This window comes from Leopardus geoffroyi, chromosome B1 (assembly GCF_018350155.1).
Source record: "Leopardus geoffroyi isolate Oge1 chromosome B1, O.geoffroyi_Oge1_pat1.0, whole genome shotgun sequence".
NCBI classification, from domain to species: domain Eukaryota; kingdom Metazoa; phylum Chordata; class Mammalia; order Carnivora; family Felidae; genus Leopardus; species Leopardus geoffroyi.
The window spans coordinates 32,275,199-32,293,021 of NC_059327.1; the positions used below are offsets into that span (position 1 = coordinate 32,275,199).

The 17,823-nt window shown below is 37.8% G+C and overlaps 1 protein-coding gene across 1 annotated transcript in view; it reads left to right on the top strand.

Annotated features, from left to right (window-relative positions):
- Positions 1–17,823, top strand: part of KCTD9 (potassium channel tetramerization domain containing 9) — a 37,464-nt gene that overhangs the window by 1,080 nt on the left and 18,561 nt on the right. The window contains exons 2-4 of the mRNA XM_045456773.1: positions 11,148–11,269; positions 13,822–13,865; positions 17,587–17,683. Coding sequence (XP_045312729.1) covers positions 11,148–11,269; positions 13,822–13,865; positions 17,587–17,683 — 263 coding nt within the window. The remainder of the gene's footprint in view (positions 1–11,147; positions 11,270–13,821; positions 13,866–17,586; positions 17,684–17,823) is intronic.

A 17,823-nucleotide genomic window follows, 5' to 3' on the forward strand; every position in this document is an offset into this window, starting at 1 on the left:
GGAGCAAGCCAAAATGAATCCTGTTCCTTCTCAAGCCTCTTGCCCCACCCATGAAAGTTGTTCGGCTTCTTTGGAAAATTTGACTGTTCAAGTCAGACATTTATGATGTGGCTAAGTGACATCTAGAAGTAACTATGCCTTAGAGTCTAAGACGAAGGTAAATTGGCCTCATTGTATTATTTGTCAGAATACAGTACTTTGTTTCCTGCATATTTTGGAAAAAGTAAATTTTTAACTAGTGTATTTGTGCCCGGGCATGAAAAATGGCTTTCCAACTACTCCGAAATTTTAAAATAAATCTGCGCTAAAAATCTGAAGTACAGTCTAGTTTGTTGACTATAATTTTGCGTTATCATGGTTTTAGAGATTTAACACATGAAAACAACTGGCATATATTCAAGTTCTGGAGTTTTCATGAATGTTACTTGCAAATATATTTCACAAGAGTTCTGTTATTTCTGCCCATTAACTTTTTATAAACCTGTTTCGTCTGCTGTTAGCTGCTAATAATCTAAAACTTGTTACTGGAAGAATTAGTATATCCAAACAATTGTAATATGTTCTCAAAAACAGACCTCTGATGGACCTTTTTATCCAGCATCTCTGCTTTGTCCCTCCCTGAAAGACAAGATGTTTCAACTCAGCCATAAATATTTAACTATGCTCTAACTCTCCTCTGAAACCACTGAATTTTGTTTTTTCAAAGATCGTCTGTGTTAGTCTTGCCGTGTCTTTTGCAGCTATCTAGTTTTGACTAGGTTAGATTTTTGGATTTAAATTGTATTTATTTTAAAAATATTTTGATAGGGAATCTCAATAGGTTAGAAAAACCACATCTCGAGTAAATAAAGATAAATATGTTTATGTTGGGAAGATCAAACTAGAAAGTACTTGTATAAACTCAATATTAAAAACAAATCAAACCATAATCCTTACTACTTAATTGGAAAACATATTCTATGCCAAAGCTCTCCACGTTTCCTTCTCTCTCTCTCTCCCCCCCCACCAGCTGATTAAAAAAATACTATAATTCCTCTTATTTGACAAAAGATAGCAGAATAACACGTAACAGCTGGCGTGTTGATGTAAATCAGGCGACTATATTTAGCCAGGATTGGCGTGATCATGACATGATGTTCACGAAAAACATGCTGGAACAGAGCACCCCTGTTAGAGTTTGATTTCCCACCTAGCATTTGGAATATCTGTGTCACTTTCATTATCTCCTTATTTACCTAGCTTCTGGTTTTGCTTCCTGGCCATAGGACTAGTCTGTTTTTTCAAATAAGTTTCCCTTCTATAAAGCTTGTTCAGTGGTTGCCAGACTGGGCCGTAAAGCCCAGGGTTGGAGAGGCCAGGGAGTTACTGTGGGGAACCACGTCATATGCTACTCTGACTTTTCTGTATACTGAATCAACAGAAGTGTTAGCTGGTGAATGCTTTGATGTAGTTGTAAAGAGGACATTGCATTCTCTAAGTGCTTTCCAGAGTGAGATAGTACACCACAGACGGTGTGCAAGAGGACCCGCCGGTATTTAAAAAGAAATGCTATGCTTTCTATTTGTACTTAAAAATATAAAGTCATATTAAAAGTTGGTTTTTCAATCTATAAAGCACACGTGCTTTCAACCACCGAATATCAGGTGGTCTCAAGTCTTCTGAGAGGAGAGTGGGTTCATATGTGAAAACTTCCTTCACTGGTTGGTTCGCTTAGGCATATTGTGATGTACTGAAGCACACATGTGCTGGGTTAAGATGTGTATTATCCAGGTTTTAACTAAATTAACCTTCACCAAAATGCCAAGTGACTTTTTGTTTTTAAGTGTTTACTTATTTGAGGGGCGCCTGGGTGGCTCAGTCGGTTAAGCGTCCGACTTCAGCTCAGGTCGTGATCTCACAGTTCGTGGGTTCGAGCCCCTCATCGGGCTCTGTGCTGACAGCTCAGAGCCTGGAGCCTGCTTTGGATTCTGTGTCTCGCTCTCTTTCGGCCCCTCTGCTGCTGGTACTCTGTCTCTCTCTGATTCCCAAAGTTAAATGTAAAAAAAAAAAAAATGTTTTAATGTAAAAAAAAAATAAATGTTTATTTGAGAGAGAGTGAGAGTGTGTGAGCAGGGAAGAGGCAGAGAGAGGAGAGAGAGAATCCCAGCAGGCTATGCGCTGAAGGCACGGAGCCTCATGCAAGGCTCCATCTCAGGAACTGTGAGGTCAGGACCTGAGCCAAAAATCAAGAGTCAGTCGCTTAACCAGCTGAGCCACCCAGGCACCCCAAAATGCCAAGTGGCTTTAAAAGATTCCTTCAAAGAAGCAGCAGATTGAAGACTACTAGTTAATGTGGACACAAGTAGCAATATCTCCCAATAGAAACTACGAGATTAAAAAAACCAAAAACTGGATCTCTGGATCTGAGAAGTCAAAAAGTGCCGAATTTTAAAGACTATTTTAAAGTCCCAAATGATAACTACTATTAACAATAAGCCACTCCCTAAGTGTGTATTGTTCGTGGAAACATTAGCCAATGATGAGGTCATCCCCATTAGCAAGATGTTTAAAAATACTTCCCAACATACGAAGACAATTTCAGATGTTTTTCTTTTCCTTCTTCCTTCCTTGTTTGTTTTCATTGTTTAAAGTCAATTTTATATCTGCAGGGTTCCATTCAATTTAATGATAACTAGGGGATTTTGCCTGGCCGACTCCATACTCTATGTTGATTAAAAAATCCTCATTTGGGAAATCATATTTTTTCTGCGTGTGGCATAAACTTTATAAAATAAGTAAATAAACATATAAATGTTTGAGCACATGCCCAAAACTGTTTTACTGATGGGGTACATAGTCAAAAACATTTGAAGGCCATGATTCTAAAAAATTGGGATCTTTAAATTTTAGGTTTTTTTTTTTCAATTGCTCCAAAAGAATCAGTTGCGCTTGAACCCTTTCCTCCTTTCTCCATATGCCTCAGAATTTCCATTTTTCTCTTTTTAATATTCCCTGCAGATAGTTGGCATAAGGAATTCGAAACAAGGGCCCAAACACCTGAATGTAGTGAATGGCTTTGGAACAACCTGGCGTCAGTTCAAAATTTCTGTACATCTTGAACATAAGTTGCTTACTTAAACTTCAGAATATTCAGTAATGGACTGTGCAAGTTGTAAACCTTTTGTATACCTTATTCATTCATTCAGCCAACACTTCCTGAGTACCGTCTTCTATGAGAAACCATGTCAGTTCACTGCAGACATAGTGGGATATGAAATAGATCTTCTGTACTGATGTTTACAGTCCTGGCCCAGGACATAATCGTTTTCCTTCTGGCTTCGATATTAGGTCAGAAATGTGTTATTGGTGTTGAGTATCCAAATTTGAATCCATTATATTAAGCGGAAGAAAGATGAAATCTAAACATTAGTAACAACTTTGCTCTTCAATTTTAAACATTTAAAAAATGTACTTGATACACATAAAGAATATCGATAATGCATAAAAAGTAAGAGGAAAATAATAAATAGGGTTAAACCTCCCACACAACCCAGGAAAAAGCATATTACCAAAACTTAATTACTTGTCCACTGTTGTATCCCCTTGCTTCTCCAATTTCATGGGTGTGTATTTCTCTTTGCCATATTTCTTAAATTTTTTTTTAATGTTTATTCATTTTTGAGACCCAGAGACAGAGCGCGAGTGGGGGAGGGGCAGAGAGAAGGAGACAATCTGAAGCAGGCTCCAGAGCCTGACGCCAGGCTCGAACTCACGAACTGCAAGATCATGACCTGACTTAACGGACGGAGCCATTCAGGCGCCCCTGCTATGTTTCTTTAATAGTTGAGCCATGTATGTCTGAGTAACTAAACTATATTTTGTTTTGTCATTTTGGCACATATCCTACAATGATATATGTAATCTTTTTGGATTTACGATATTTCTAAGATTACAACCTTAACATTCCACATAGTTATAGTTTAGTTATTTTCACTGCTTTGTAATAGTCCATTATATACAAATAACTATCACATTTTATTCATTCTCCTGTCACTGGGCCTTTGGGTTGTTTATTTCTTTACATTTTGCTATTAAATTGACAGTGCTACGATGAATGTTCCTGTATGTATATCCTGGTGAACACTTGCATGCATTTTCTAGGGCAGTGGTTTGCAAACTTTAGCATGCATTGGGATTAGCTGGATGAACTGAGAAACCACATAGCTGGGCCTCACTCCCAGACCTTCAGATTCAGTAGATCTGGGATGGGGCTGGAATTTGCATGTATAACATATTTCCAGTCTAGGGATGGCACTTTTGAGAACCACTGCTCTAGTGGATATATATATATATAAGTTGTAATAACAATTGACCCTTGAACTACATGGACTTGAACTGTACAAGTCCACTCATATGTATATATATAAGTACACCGTATATAGTACTGTGAATGTGGGGTGCCTGGGTGGTTCAGTCATTTGAGGGTCCAACTTCGGCTCAGGTCATGATCTAATGGTTTGTGAGTTTGAATCCTGTGTCAGGCGCTGTGCTGACAGCTCAGAGCCTGGAGCCTGCCTTGGATTCTGTGTCTCCCTCTCTCTCTGCTCCTCCCCTGCTCTCTCTCTGTCTCTCTCTCTCTTTCAAAAATAAATAAACATTAGGGGCGCCTGGGTGGCTCAGTCGGTTAAGTGTCCGACTTCAGCTCAGGTCATGATCTCGTGGTTCACTAGTTCAAGCCCCGCGTCGGGCTCTGTGCTGATGGCTCAGAGCCTGGAGCCTGCTTCCGATTCTGTGTCTCCCTCTCTCTCTGACCCTCCCCCCATTCATGCTCTGTCTCTCTCTGTCTCAAAAGTAAATAAACATTAAAAAAAATTAAAAAAAATAAACATTAAAAATAATTTTAAAAATACAGTACTGTGAATGTATATTCCTTATGATTTTTTCTTTATTTTTTGAGAGAGAACACATTAGGGTGTGGGAAGGATAGAGGGAGGGAAAAAGAGAGAGGAAGGGAGAGAGAGAAAGAGAATCTTAAAGTAGGCTCCACACCCAGTGTGAAGCCCAACTCGGGGCTCCATCTCATAACTGTAAAGTCATGGTCTTGTGGTTCATGAGTTTGAGCCCCGCATCAGGCTCTGTACTGACAGCTCAGTGCCTGGAGCCTGCTTTGGATTCTGTGTCTCCCTCTCTCTCTGCTCCTCCCCCCTCCCTCAAAAATAAACAAATATTATGCACTATATGCTATCTAATTTGGATGTAAGTTAAAAAAATGAAATTATGGGGCACCTGGGTGGCTCAGTCAGTTAAGCATCGGACTTCGACTTAGGTCATGATCTCGCAGTTTGTGAGCTTGAGCCCCGCATCAGGTTCTGTGCTGACAGCTCAGAGCCTGGAGCCTGTTTTGAATTCTGTGTCTCCTCCTCTCTCTGTCCCTCCCCTGCTCATGCTCTGTTTCTCTCTGTCTCTCAATAATAAACGTTAAAAGAATTTTTTTAATAAAATTAAAAAATAAAAAATAAAGTATTAAAAATAAACATTTAAAAATATAAAAGTCAGACACTTTAACTGAGCCACCCAGGCGCTCCTTCCTTACGATCTTTTTAACATTTTCTTTACTCTAGCACACTTCCTTATAACGGTAGAGTATATAACATAACATATAAAATATGTATTAATTGACTTTATGTTCTTGGTAAGTCTTCCAGTCATCAGTGGGCTATGAGTAAAGTGGAGAGTCGAGAGCATTATGTGGATTTTAGAGTACACGGGAGAGGGAGTTGGTGCCCCTAAACCCTGCATTGTTCAAAGGTCAACTGTATTTGGTGCTAGTGTATGTGAATGTTTAATTATTCCAAAGGCCAAATTGTTTTCCAGAAGTATTGCAGTATTTTAACATTTGCCTTCTTGACCTAGAGTTAGTTATGTCATCTTTTTTAGCAACAAAATAAGCCAAAAATCTGTGGAATTTAAGAAACAAAACAAATGAATAAAGGGGGGGGAGGCAAACCCCAAAACAGACCCTTAACTCTTAGAAAAGTGATGGTTACCAGAAGGGAGGTTGGGGGTGGTGGTGAGTTCAATAGATGATGGGGATTAAGGAGTGCACTTGAGATGAGCACCAGGTGTTGTATGAAAGTGCTGAATCACTACATTGTACACCTGAAACTAATATTAAACTATGTTAACTGGAATTGAAATAAAAACTTAAGAGAAAATCAATTTTAAATGTTTTCAACTGAACGTGTAGGTAGAGTAAATTGGATTCCGTGTTTAGCAATTGTGATCGGTAGTTTGGTTGGGTAAATGAGCCTGCATAAATTCAATAAATATTTATTGATAGTGTATTAGGTAATAGTATGGGCATGTAAGAAAAAACACTTTAAGTACATGTGCAGGTTTTAATTTTTACATTTGAGAAACATAGGTTGCAATTTGAAAATGGCGTTTAAAGGCAAATGAAAACTCCCCAAATTGATATGTCCTCCTAGGTACAGAATGACATTTACTTTCCCAATGGGTAGATGGCTTTCACTTGTCCTTTAGACAGGATTAAGTGCAGCAGTATAATATAGTGGTCATAAACTTGACTGCATGTGCTTCTCAATTTACTTCATAGAATGTTTCCATTCTTAGTGCCTAGTTTACTAAAGTGGATAATCACAGTGATAGGGACCCTCGGGGCCCACACTGGGGAGTACGCATAAAGTAAATAGCCATTCTTAGTACAATCATTTTAGAACCCCTCGGCCCCTCTGAGGACAAAAGTAAGCTCAGTATAAAACAATCAGAGTTCATATCCATGACATCTAAGATGTCCATTGCTGCTTTTTCCCAACCACGTTGTGACATGAAGAAAGGTACGTGTGCCAGTCTATTAGAAACTTTCTTACCAACTTAAAATCTTTTCCAAATTTATCACCTTTTTATGTTGGTATAGATCTTTTTAAATCCGCTATTATGGTTGGTTTATAAGAAACACAGATGTTGAATATTATGTTTGCAATATAATTCTAATCTTATTTGTTAGTAAGCTCGAGGGAGTAAAGCTAAAGTGATCTAGTTAAAAACAAATGCCAAAAATGCCCTTCAAATGAAAAACAAGTATGGTGGCCCAACTTACTGGCAGTTTTCAAATTTACAGAACTGTAAGATTTTCCGCAATAATTTCACTACTATTTTCTCTAATGGATGGCCCTTTAGTTATTTCATGTAAAGTGTCAGCTGCTAGAATAATTTTTATTTGTAAAATTAGAACGTAGAGCAATGGAGATCTTACAACTTTTTTCTACTTATTGCATAAATCATACAAATTCATTGTAACAAATCTGGGAAACAAAAACACATAAGAAAATAAGTCAACCATCATGCTATTTCCCAAAGATAGACACTTTCAGTAGTTTTACGACTATCACTTTAGAATTGCATTTTAACTGTGTATTTTGTTTTTCAACTTAAGAATGTCATTGGAAAAAAGTTAAATAAAAATAACTGACTCATACAAAAAAGATGTGTCCTAGTTCCACACTCTGAAAGCAATGAAAATTTCATCTAACATTCAAGACATACTTGTCACAGGCTTATTATAAACCCGTTGAAGTAACATTTAATTAACTAGAGCCTTCTTTTTAAACCAGCTGTGGTTGTTTTCTGGATGTCACGACTAAGGAAGTACTCAGGGACGTACTCAAGTGCTGCTCATCCGAATTGCCAGGGGTTAACATTTTATCCATATTCACAGAATGGGTAACGATTTTTTACAGATTAAAACTTTCTCATTCAACCTGTACAGCCTAGATAGAAAGTTGGATTGGAAAATATTTGGTGAGATGTTAAATTGCATTTGATACTGTGTTATTAGGGCTGACTTAAGTGAAAATAAAATGAAGTTTAACTCAATTTTTACTTAGAATGTGTTCCTTAGTAGTTTTGCAACCTACAAAGAAACATCTGTTATGCTTTGATTGCCCTGAGAATTGCCAGGTTGTATGTGTAGGGTTTTTGTTTGGTTTTGGTTTTGTTTTGTTTTTTGTTGTTGTTGGTTTTTGGTGTTGTTTTGTTTGTTTTGTTTTTGTCTTATAAGTAAATTTGACATCCATGGGGAAGAAAGAGAAGATGGCAACTACTCAACCCCCCATATAGATCTGCAAACAGGTTTTGAGTTGGACGTTATCACTTTGTAACTGTGAGCTGCTGGGTCTTAGTCAAGACTAACAGTTAAAATAGATGTTTCTTTGTCATTTTGTTCTGCTCTTTGAAACAGGACTGTCCAGTAGAACTTTCCGAGCCGGTGAAATACGGCTAGTGTAACAGATGAACTCAGTTTTAATCTTTTATTAATTTTAATACATTTAAAATCTGAATGGCTTCTTTTAGCTAGTGGCTTCCAAATTGGACAGCATGGCTTTAGAACATGGCGGGTGACCTCTATTTTTATTAGGAAACAAGTGACCTATGGAAAGAATCAAGTCAATCATATGGACATAGAAAATAATTTGATGTAGTTTTGAAAAATAAGTCATATAAATGTTATTTTCTGGGGACGCCTGGGTGGCTCAGTCGGTTAAGCCTCTGACTCTTGATTTCCACTCAGGTCGTGGGATCGAGCCCCACATCAGGCTCTGTGCTAGGCTGGGCATGAAGCCTGCTTGCAATTCTCTCTCTCTCTCTCTCTCTCTCTCTCTCTCTCTCTCTGTCCCTCCTACCCCTTGCATGCACTCACTCTCAAACTTTTAAAAAGATGTTACGTTCTAATATTTAAATGCAGGAACATAACACAGATACATTAAATTTTCATCCATTTTATGATATGGCCGGTTGAGTGAGAGAAATGAAAAATGCTGGGGAAGAAAGTTGATGTTCTGGCATGGAGAGGACAATGTCAGGCCAACTAAAGCCATGTAAAAATATATAAGAAGCAAAGATCAGTTAGAAAATTATTAATATAATAGCAACTATGACAAGAATGCTGATGATGTTGGAAAGGATTTTCTTACCTTCCTCTGGCAGTTTCCAGACTGTAAAAGTTGATTTGCATTTGCTTCGGTCACTCTGTTGTGTTTTTACCTTTGTTGATTCTTTTGTTTTCTCTCCACACTCTCTCCCTTAGCAGGAGCAGGTATACTGCATAATGCTTTATGTATTCTTTCTTACTTTTCTCCCAGGAACATGTATCTGCACTAACAGAATTCCAGGCTCTTACAGAGGTGAAAAATGGTAGGAAATATAGGAGCCATATTTTATTCAGATTTCAATTATTTATGGCATGTCTGCAGTGTCAGAACACCGTGCCAAGTGCTTTGCATCATTTTTTTTTTCCCATGGCAAGATATACATGACGAGATCGGGCGTGTTCAGGGTGGTATGGCCTTAGACATGGCAACATATACATGACAAAAGTTACCATTTTAGCCATTTTTTAAGCACACAATTCATTGGCATTAAGTACATTCACAGTGTAACCTCACCGCTTCTTCCAAAACCTTATCAAACCAAATAGAAACTACCCCTTGGGGCGCTTGGGTGGCTCAGTCGGTTAAGCATCAGACTTTGGCTCAGGTCATAATCTCACGGTTTCTGAGTTCAAGCCCCACGTCAGGTCCTGCACTGACAGTGAGGAGCCTACTTGGGATTCTGTCTCTTTCCCTCTGTCTCTCCCCTTCAACCCGCCCCCCGCCCCTTTCTCTCTCAAAATAAACTTAAATTTTTTAAAAACAGAAAGAAACTAGCCATTAAGCAGTAGCTTTCCAAACCAAGCCTCCACTCTGCTAATCTTTGTTGTACTGTCTGCCTCTATGAATTTGCCTATAAGTATGCCATAATTGGGATCACATAATATTTGCCCTTTTATGTGTCTGGCTTATTTTACTTAGCATGTGGTTTTAAGATCCATCTATGCTGTAGCATGTATGAGAATTTCATTCCTTCTAATAACACTGAGTAGTATTCCATTATATGTATATACCACATTTTGTTTATCCACCCATCCGTTTAAGGACACTTGGGTTGTGTATATCTTTTAATCCACCCTCTTCCCTATAAATTATGCTTGCCTACAACCCTTCCCTAGAATTCCCCAGCTAACAATACTTCTCTGTCCTTTTATCCTTACGATCCAAGAGAAAACAGTTGGAATCTGTCATGAAAGATTGCACACTCTTATATTAGCCAACAATTCCCTCTATGCCCTGCTATTCATTTTATTTATTTAACTAAAAATTCAACATCTACTGAACTCCAGTCACTGGTAAACAAAGGATCAGCCTTGTTTCTTATTTCACATGGCACCTTTATCCAATATCCTGTGGGAAGTTGATTGGCTGTTCATTCTTCATGTTCAGCCCCTCGTCTACATTTCATTCATAATTTTCAGAGATCCTGACTGATAATGGCACAACTGTACAACTCAGCCACTGGGAACCCATAGTTAAAATTATATTGGAGCAAAAACAAACAAACAACTTACTACATGGAGAGATTCTCAGCCCCCATCTAAGTATTTGCATTGCTTATACATATATCAGACTGTGCCTAATGTAAAGCTGGAGAGATCAATTCACTGTAACCCAGCTGTTTGCTGTATTTAGAATGTTAGCTAAAATCTGGCTTTTATAACATTAGTAGTTATTGAAGAACGAAGTAAATGAAGTGGGAAGTTGTTACCTTCCGTATGGTGATTGGTGTAGTAAATGTTATAAACAGTATATCATTCCTATTTTTAAAATAAACATTCCTATAACAAAGGAATAACATGAAAGCAACATTATAAAGACTTCATATGTCTCAGGCACTTTGCTAAGCAGGTACCATGCATTAACTCATTTCATCCTCGTGACCTGATTGTAGGTGACTTTTATTTATTTCTGGTTAAAGCAACAGAAGCATAAAGAGATTGATTTGTCTCAAGTTGACAGCTAGGAAATGTCAGAGCCACATTCAGCTTTGGGTCTGTCTTCAGAACTGGAGCACCATGTGATGTACGTAAGATGGTAGATTTTTTCAGGCAGAGATGATTTCTTACACTCTAGTTTTGGATTTCAGCAATATTAGAAGTTAATAATCTCTCAAAATCTCCTTTTATTTGAAGTTTGATTTTTAGTCGTGTTCCTAGTATGGTAGCTTCTGATTTGTAAGTAACGCAATTCATTACATTTAATCTTGTGTGTTCACAGGTGGTTGCTGTGTATGGAACTTTATCTGATTTGCTTTCTGTGGCCAGCAGTAAACTCGGCATAAAAGCTACCAGTGTGTATAATGGGAAAGGTGGACTGATTGATGATATTGCTTTGATCAGGTAACCTTCACTTTTTATAAGCTCTCTACAGTGTTCCCTCAGTGTCTTGGTGCTCTGCTGGTTCCCTTAAGAAGACAGAATCTTGGCAAATGATTGCCTAAAATTTGCTCTTTGGAATTTAAATAATTTGGGCCTACAGCATAAGATACAAAGCCCTCTATTCCAATATTCTGACAGTCTTTCTGCAAAGTTCATATATGGCTATAAGGAATTTTTTCTTCATGTTATTAGAGATGGATCTAATAAGGCCTGCAATTCAGGGGGGTCAGAATTTATTTTTGTGTTACAAAATTGACGTATATACATTAACTCATGATTTGATCGCCTCCGACCGTGTGTGTTTTTGTAAGATAAACTTAAAATATTGATTCTTCTCTACTTGTTATAAAACTAGTCATCACAAAGAAGCAGGCCAATTTGCAAAATGGCCAATTTACACAAAACCAGTTCACCAAAAATCATTTGGAAGATGACCGATTTGCCAAGTTTTTTCCAAGTGTTAATTTCACCACATCTTTTCTGCCTCTTTTCCCCACTGGCTTATCATTTGGGTTTGGCTAATATCTTTTTGGCATGTTTCAGAATTCAGATGCCTAGAACTTCAGTCTCTGAAGACATGCATTTTTTAATGTTAGAAATTTGATCTCTTGAGTTTTATATGCTACTGCTTGTTATTCAGTTTGTTTCCTAGAATATTTTGAATTTTATAAACCTTATCAAGAGCTACTTTGGGGGTACCTGGGTGGCTCAGTTGGTTAAGTGACAGACTCTTGATTTTGGCTCAGGTCATGATCTCACGGTTTCATGGGCTCAAGCCCTGAGTTGGTCTCTGAGCTGACAGCTCAAAGCCTGCTTGGGATTCTCTCTCTCCTTCTGTCTCAAAATAAAGACCTACTTTGGAAAAAACCTGCTAGATAAGAGAGAACTTTAAGTAGAATGAACTCACCAGTGATCTGCCACAATAGTGGTTTTGTGTTTGTTGGGTTTTGTTCTTGTTTTTTAAATATCCTAGGCAGATTTATCTCTTTAGAACAAATGTTAGTTCACCTCATTCCATCCTCACAGGATCATAGAATTTTGAAGGAAGAAGAGGCATAAGAAGGAAGATAGGAATGGAACACGAAGTACTGACTCAATGCCACTTACGTTCTATTGACTCTTCTCAAGTTACTTCATTTAATTGGCAAAGAAAAAACATGGGGTTTTTTAAAGTGATGGTACGAAGATAATGATGTGCTAAATTACAATAGTATACAAAGTTTAGTTTTCATTTAAACTCAGGTCAGAATGACATTTCAATATAATACACTGCCTTTGAAGGTAATCACCTCTAATCTCTTCATTTTATGAATGAGGAAACTAAACATCTGAGAACTTCCACGTCTTACCCAGGTCATACAGTTTAGTAGTTGATTTTTGTTAGAAGAAAACAAATTTTCATACTAGTCTTGAGAGTTAACTGGCATGGTGATGGAGCAGAAAAAAAGCACAGACTGAATTAGCTTTAAAATCCAAATCAGTGAGAATGTCTTAGTTTTTCAGCATCTGTCTCCCAGCTTCTTTCGGTTTCAGTGGATAATTGCGTCTCATTGTTGAATGATTTACATCAACCGAAGTTTCTCCTTAACACAGACTCTGCTTCTAGGAAACATTCAATATATTCTTATGATGTCTTATAGGAAATAAAAAATTTCTACAACATTGAGACCGGGACTGAAGACTTGTAAAATATCTACCTGATTAAGAATTCGTGGCTCACAGTGCAATCTCTGATCATTTATTTACACTAATGCTGAGATATGTTGAGGCAGGGGAGGAGATACATACTGATAATCTAGAATTTTGGACTGTGTGCAGTTGTCTTACATTCAGGGGGCTGGTGGGTGACTTTTTATAGCAGAGTTATACTTGGAATTATATTCTTCCTAAATGTTACGTGAAAACGTCTTTTCATTTTGAAAGCACAGAGCAGCTGATGATTTCGAAGAAAACTCCAATAATTTTTTTAGGGTTACAGTATTAAAGTAAAAAAAAAGAAGAGTTGGCCTATGGCTTTAATCATACCAGATAAGAAAGCTGAATTCACAAAAGTTGCAAAGTGGGTTTTGGTCTTTTTGTGGGTTTTTTTTGCATTTCATTTTATGTTATTTTTGAGAGCGCGTGCACACTCGTGCACAAGTGTGGGGGAGGGGCAGAGGGAGAGAGAAAGAGAATGTTAAGTAGGCTCCACACTCAGCTCGATCCCACAACCACGGTATCTTGACCTTAGCTGAAATCAGGAGTCGGATGCTCAGCCAACTGAGCTACCCAGGCACCCCAGTTTTTTCCGTTTTAAAAGTTCTTCCATGTGTGGGATCTTATGTGAATTTAAATCCAAAGATAGTTCAAACGTTAAGCAAAGCACTGGAAACTTATTCAACTTATTCTTTGCAATATAGATTAATAGCAAAACCTGCCTTCTACATAATTCTAAGGTATAGTTCCTCTAATCAATTGATAATTAAGGTGATTTCTGGATTTTGATGGTGGTTTTTAAATTTTGCTTTCCCCAGGGATGATGATGTTTTGTTTGTGTGTGAAGGAGAACCATTTATTGGTAAGTGACTTCCTTAAAAGCCAATTTTGTCTGCCAAAATGAAAAAGACGAAATGGCAAATATTTTATATGCGCTTCCCAAGCCTAATATTAAAAAGGATCTTGTGGCAGTATTCAGATGGCCATACCTTTTTTGATTCTAAATTGGGTGTCTGTGTTGAACTAAATTTTTAATTTGAATTATGTTGTCATATTTTAGTGTGGATACCTCACCCTTTCCATGCCTTTTAAATGCTCTGAAAGTGCACAGACTCATCAAATATGACTCATCAAATAAGGTAGTTTCAATTTTAGAAACTACAACTTTTGTTTTGAAACTGTCTCCTTGGCAATGTCGAAAATCTGGGTTATGTTACAGGTTTTTGCGTATGTATTGCTTGTATAAGTTAGTGTTTGATAATCATTTGCCAGTGGTCAAATCAAATGGGTCAAAAATGACTTGGTATCAACCATACACACATGGACACATATTTCGAAGAAAGTCGTGCATCTCAAAAGAAAGAGCCTAAGGCTGAGATAGCTTAACTGTTCTTCGAGTGTTTGATATATTCAGTTCCATACAGTCTGGTCCTGAATATTTAATAATTTGTTTAAGCCATCACGGTACTTGTATTTGGTGAATAGAGGTAGTTCTCTGGATCAGCACACCAGCAGCTGCCAACTTAGAAGTAAGTACATGCTTTTCTGTCTCTACCGTAAAACAGTGCACACAGAGTTTTCCACACGTCTGATCAGTTAGCTTAACAGAGTGGTTAGCAGGCAGTGGTCACTTAATTGGTTCATTGCACACATACAAACGAAACAAAAAGTAATCAATTTGTGTTTTTGTTTTATCGTTATGAACTCTTGGTTTAAAAATATTTGATATGTTCTCATGCTCTGTGTTTATTGCTGCCTGGAGTATTTTACATGTGGCTGATGGAAGTCTCTTCAACCCCTTTCAATACAGCTCCGTTGGTCTTTAGAACTTCCTTCCTGTCTGGAATAACAGGGTGTACAGCTTATCCTTCCGTTGCAGACCCAGATCAATATTTTTTCCAAGAAGCCTTGGTTTCTTTTAGTAGGACATGTCATTTCAAAACACAGTCTGGGTGCCAGACAGACTCACTTTTACTGGGTTTATCATTTTTACTAGGCTTTTTGATGGACAGAGTTAGAAATACATAGCTAGCTAGAGACAAAATGTATATGTAATATATATTATATGATCTAAAGTTTTATATGCTATATAGAAAGGAGAGAGTTCATGAGTTCATACTCATACTTTGGTTTGTAATCGGGATTTTAAGGTTTTTATTTAACTTTCTCTGTCTTACACCCGTGTCTCCTTTCTTTCGTTGGTTTTCAGGGACCTAGGGAATGATAGAATTATGTCACATAAGCACTCATTTACTTCATCCCACACAAAACACACAGAAAATTGTCAGTAACAGTTCCAATACTTTCAGTATCAATATGATTACTAAAGACAGTGAAACGTTTTTTGCATATGCTCATTCCTTTCTTCCCTGACTTAAAAAATTGCATAGCCATTGCATAGCCATTATATACTATACCCTCTCTCTTAAAACTCTCACTTAGCTTTACTCCTAAGTGTTTTGGATGCTTACCTCCAGTCCTTATGTTGATGCCTCCAGTGCTCATCTGAAACTTGTTCTCTAGTAGATTGTTTACAGAGAACTTCTGAGACGAACAATGTTCTCTGACATCTCACAAGTTAATAACAATTTGTGGCTTCTATACTTGAAAATCAGTTTGGCTGGTTACGTCAAAGATGATGTGTCAAAACTGAACAAATTGCAAACTTTAACAGTGTGTATTTTATTGTATATCAGTTATACCTCAAGGTGCCTAAAAAATCCTTGGTTCACATTTTCTTTCTTTAAATATTTTAACTATGTTACTCTTACTCTGACATAAGATGTTGGTGTCCAAAACATCTGATCTTTCATAATGATTATTTTTCCTAAGCCACTCCCAAGGATTATTCTCTTTCTTTAAAAAGTAATTTTAGTAAACTCTTTAGTAAACTCTTTCTGGGTGTTCTGGGTTGATTTTGTGTGGTATGTGGTGATCCTGTCAATAGGTTCTTTCAAATGTTCTTTTAATTTCAAGACAGTTTTCCTGAACTTTAAATTATGCGTTTATTTTGTCCCTGTGCTTTGATTTTCTTCTTTCAGGACTCCTATTGTATGCATGTGGGATCTTCTGTGCTTGTGTTCTGTATTGGGAATCTTCTCTTAAATCTTTTTTATCTCTTTCTTCATTTCTTATTGATTTTTAAAGCTTTCCTCTTTTTCAGCTTTTATTTCCCTTAAGGTTTTGTCTGTTTATTCTCTCTTGGGTTTCTTCTCGTTTGATCTTCATCTCTGAATTGTTTTTTGTTCGTTTCTTTAGAGAGAGAGTACACACAAGCGGGGAAGGGGCAGAAGGAGAGGGAGAGAGAATCTTAAGCAGGCTCCACGCCCAGCATGGAGCGTGACATGGGGCTCGATCTCATGACCGTGAGATCATGACCTGAACCAAAATCAAGACATGGACGCTTAACCACCTGAGCCACCAGGCACCCTGAATTGGTTTTTCATTATAGCTCTAATTCTCTCCTGAGCTCTTTCACCTCAATTCTGAGTTATATTGTTCTTTCATGTTTTGTATTACTTAACTTCTTCAGCATGTTTGGAATATTAGATTGTAGTTTTTATCTATTTTGTGGGCATTTCTTTCTGGCACATTTTCATTGTCTGGAGATGTAATTCTTTTAAAATTTTTGTATGGGATTTTCTTTTTTTTTTTTTTTTTTTTTTTTTAATTTTTTTTTCAACTTTTATTTATTTTTTTGGGACAGAGAGAGACAGAGCATGAACGGGGGGAGGGGCAGAGAGAGAGGGAGACACAGAATCAGAAACAGGCTCCAGGCTCTGAGCCATCAGCCCAGAGCCCGACGCGGGGCTCGAACTCACGGACCGCGAGATCGCGACCTGGCTGAAGTCGGACGCTTAACCGACTGCGCCACCCAGGCGCCCCTGTATGGGATTTTCTGTTGCTCATTTAACATAAAAGTTGTTTCCTTAACTTGAGAAAGGTGGGCTGACTCAGGAAAGATTTTCTAATTTCGTGGCGCTAGAGTTCCCTTTTCTGTTGTTTTTGTGAAGTATTGAAATGTATGGCAGTCACCTTCTGATACATTCTGGTTCTGCTAGACCTTTCTGCCTTTTATCTGGACTCCTTTTTCTTGGGTTGCTGTTGTTTTTGTTCTGTTCAACTGGATTCTTTTTCCAACATCTTATCCTTGGTAGTGGGCTTTGTCCTAGAGGGGATTTTTGGTTGGTGGGTTTGGAGAGTTCATCTCTAGCCTGCTCAGTTCTCACTGCAAATGCCTGCATCCATTTCCACATCCAGATACGCCTTCCACTTTGAGTATGGTGTTCTCAGATCGACTTACTGAGCTTTGAAATGAGTATGGATTACTTGGGAATTCTTCAGTTCATCACATACCCTGTTGTTTCTCGCAGCTTCTTCCTTCAAAGATGCCAGTACCACATTGCTCTTCTACCTTTCAGTGTTGGTGGGAATACCTTATCACCTAGTTTTGTCTTAAATGCTGTCTGTGGGTCTCTGGTAGCTCTGGTGTGCTTTTATGTGTGTTTTTAGTGTAAAAAAAAAATGATGCTGTGGCCACCTTCCCCAGTTCCCCAATCTTAACATTTTATTGTAATTTCTAGATCCTCAGACAGATTCTAAACTACCTGAAGGGTTGTCAGGATCTCACACAGACTGGCTAACGTTAAACGTCGGAGGGCGTTACTTTACAACTACACGGTAGGTGCATGTGAGTGTGTGCACATGTGTGTGTTGGGGCGGGGGGGCACTACGTAGTGTTTGTTCTTTCCTGCAATTTTGCTGATTTCCTTAGAAGACACTCCGTGGCTGCTTAAAGTACTCTGTGATCTTAAACCATT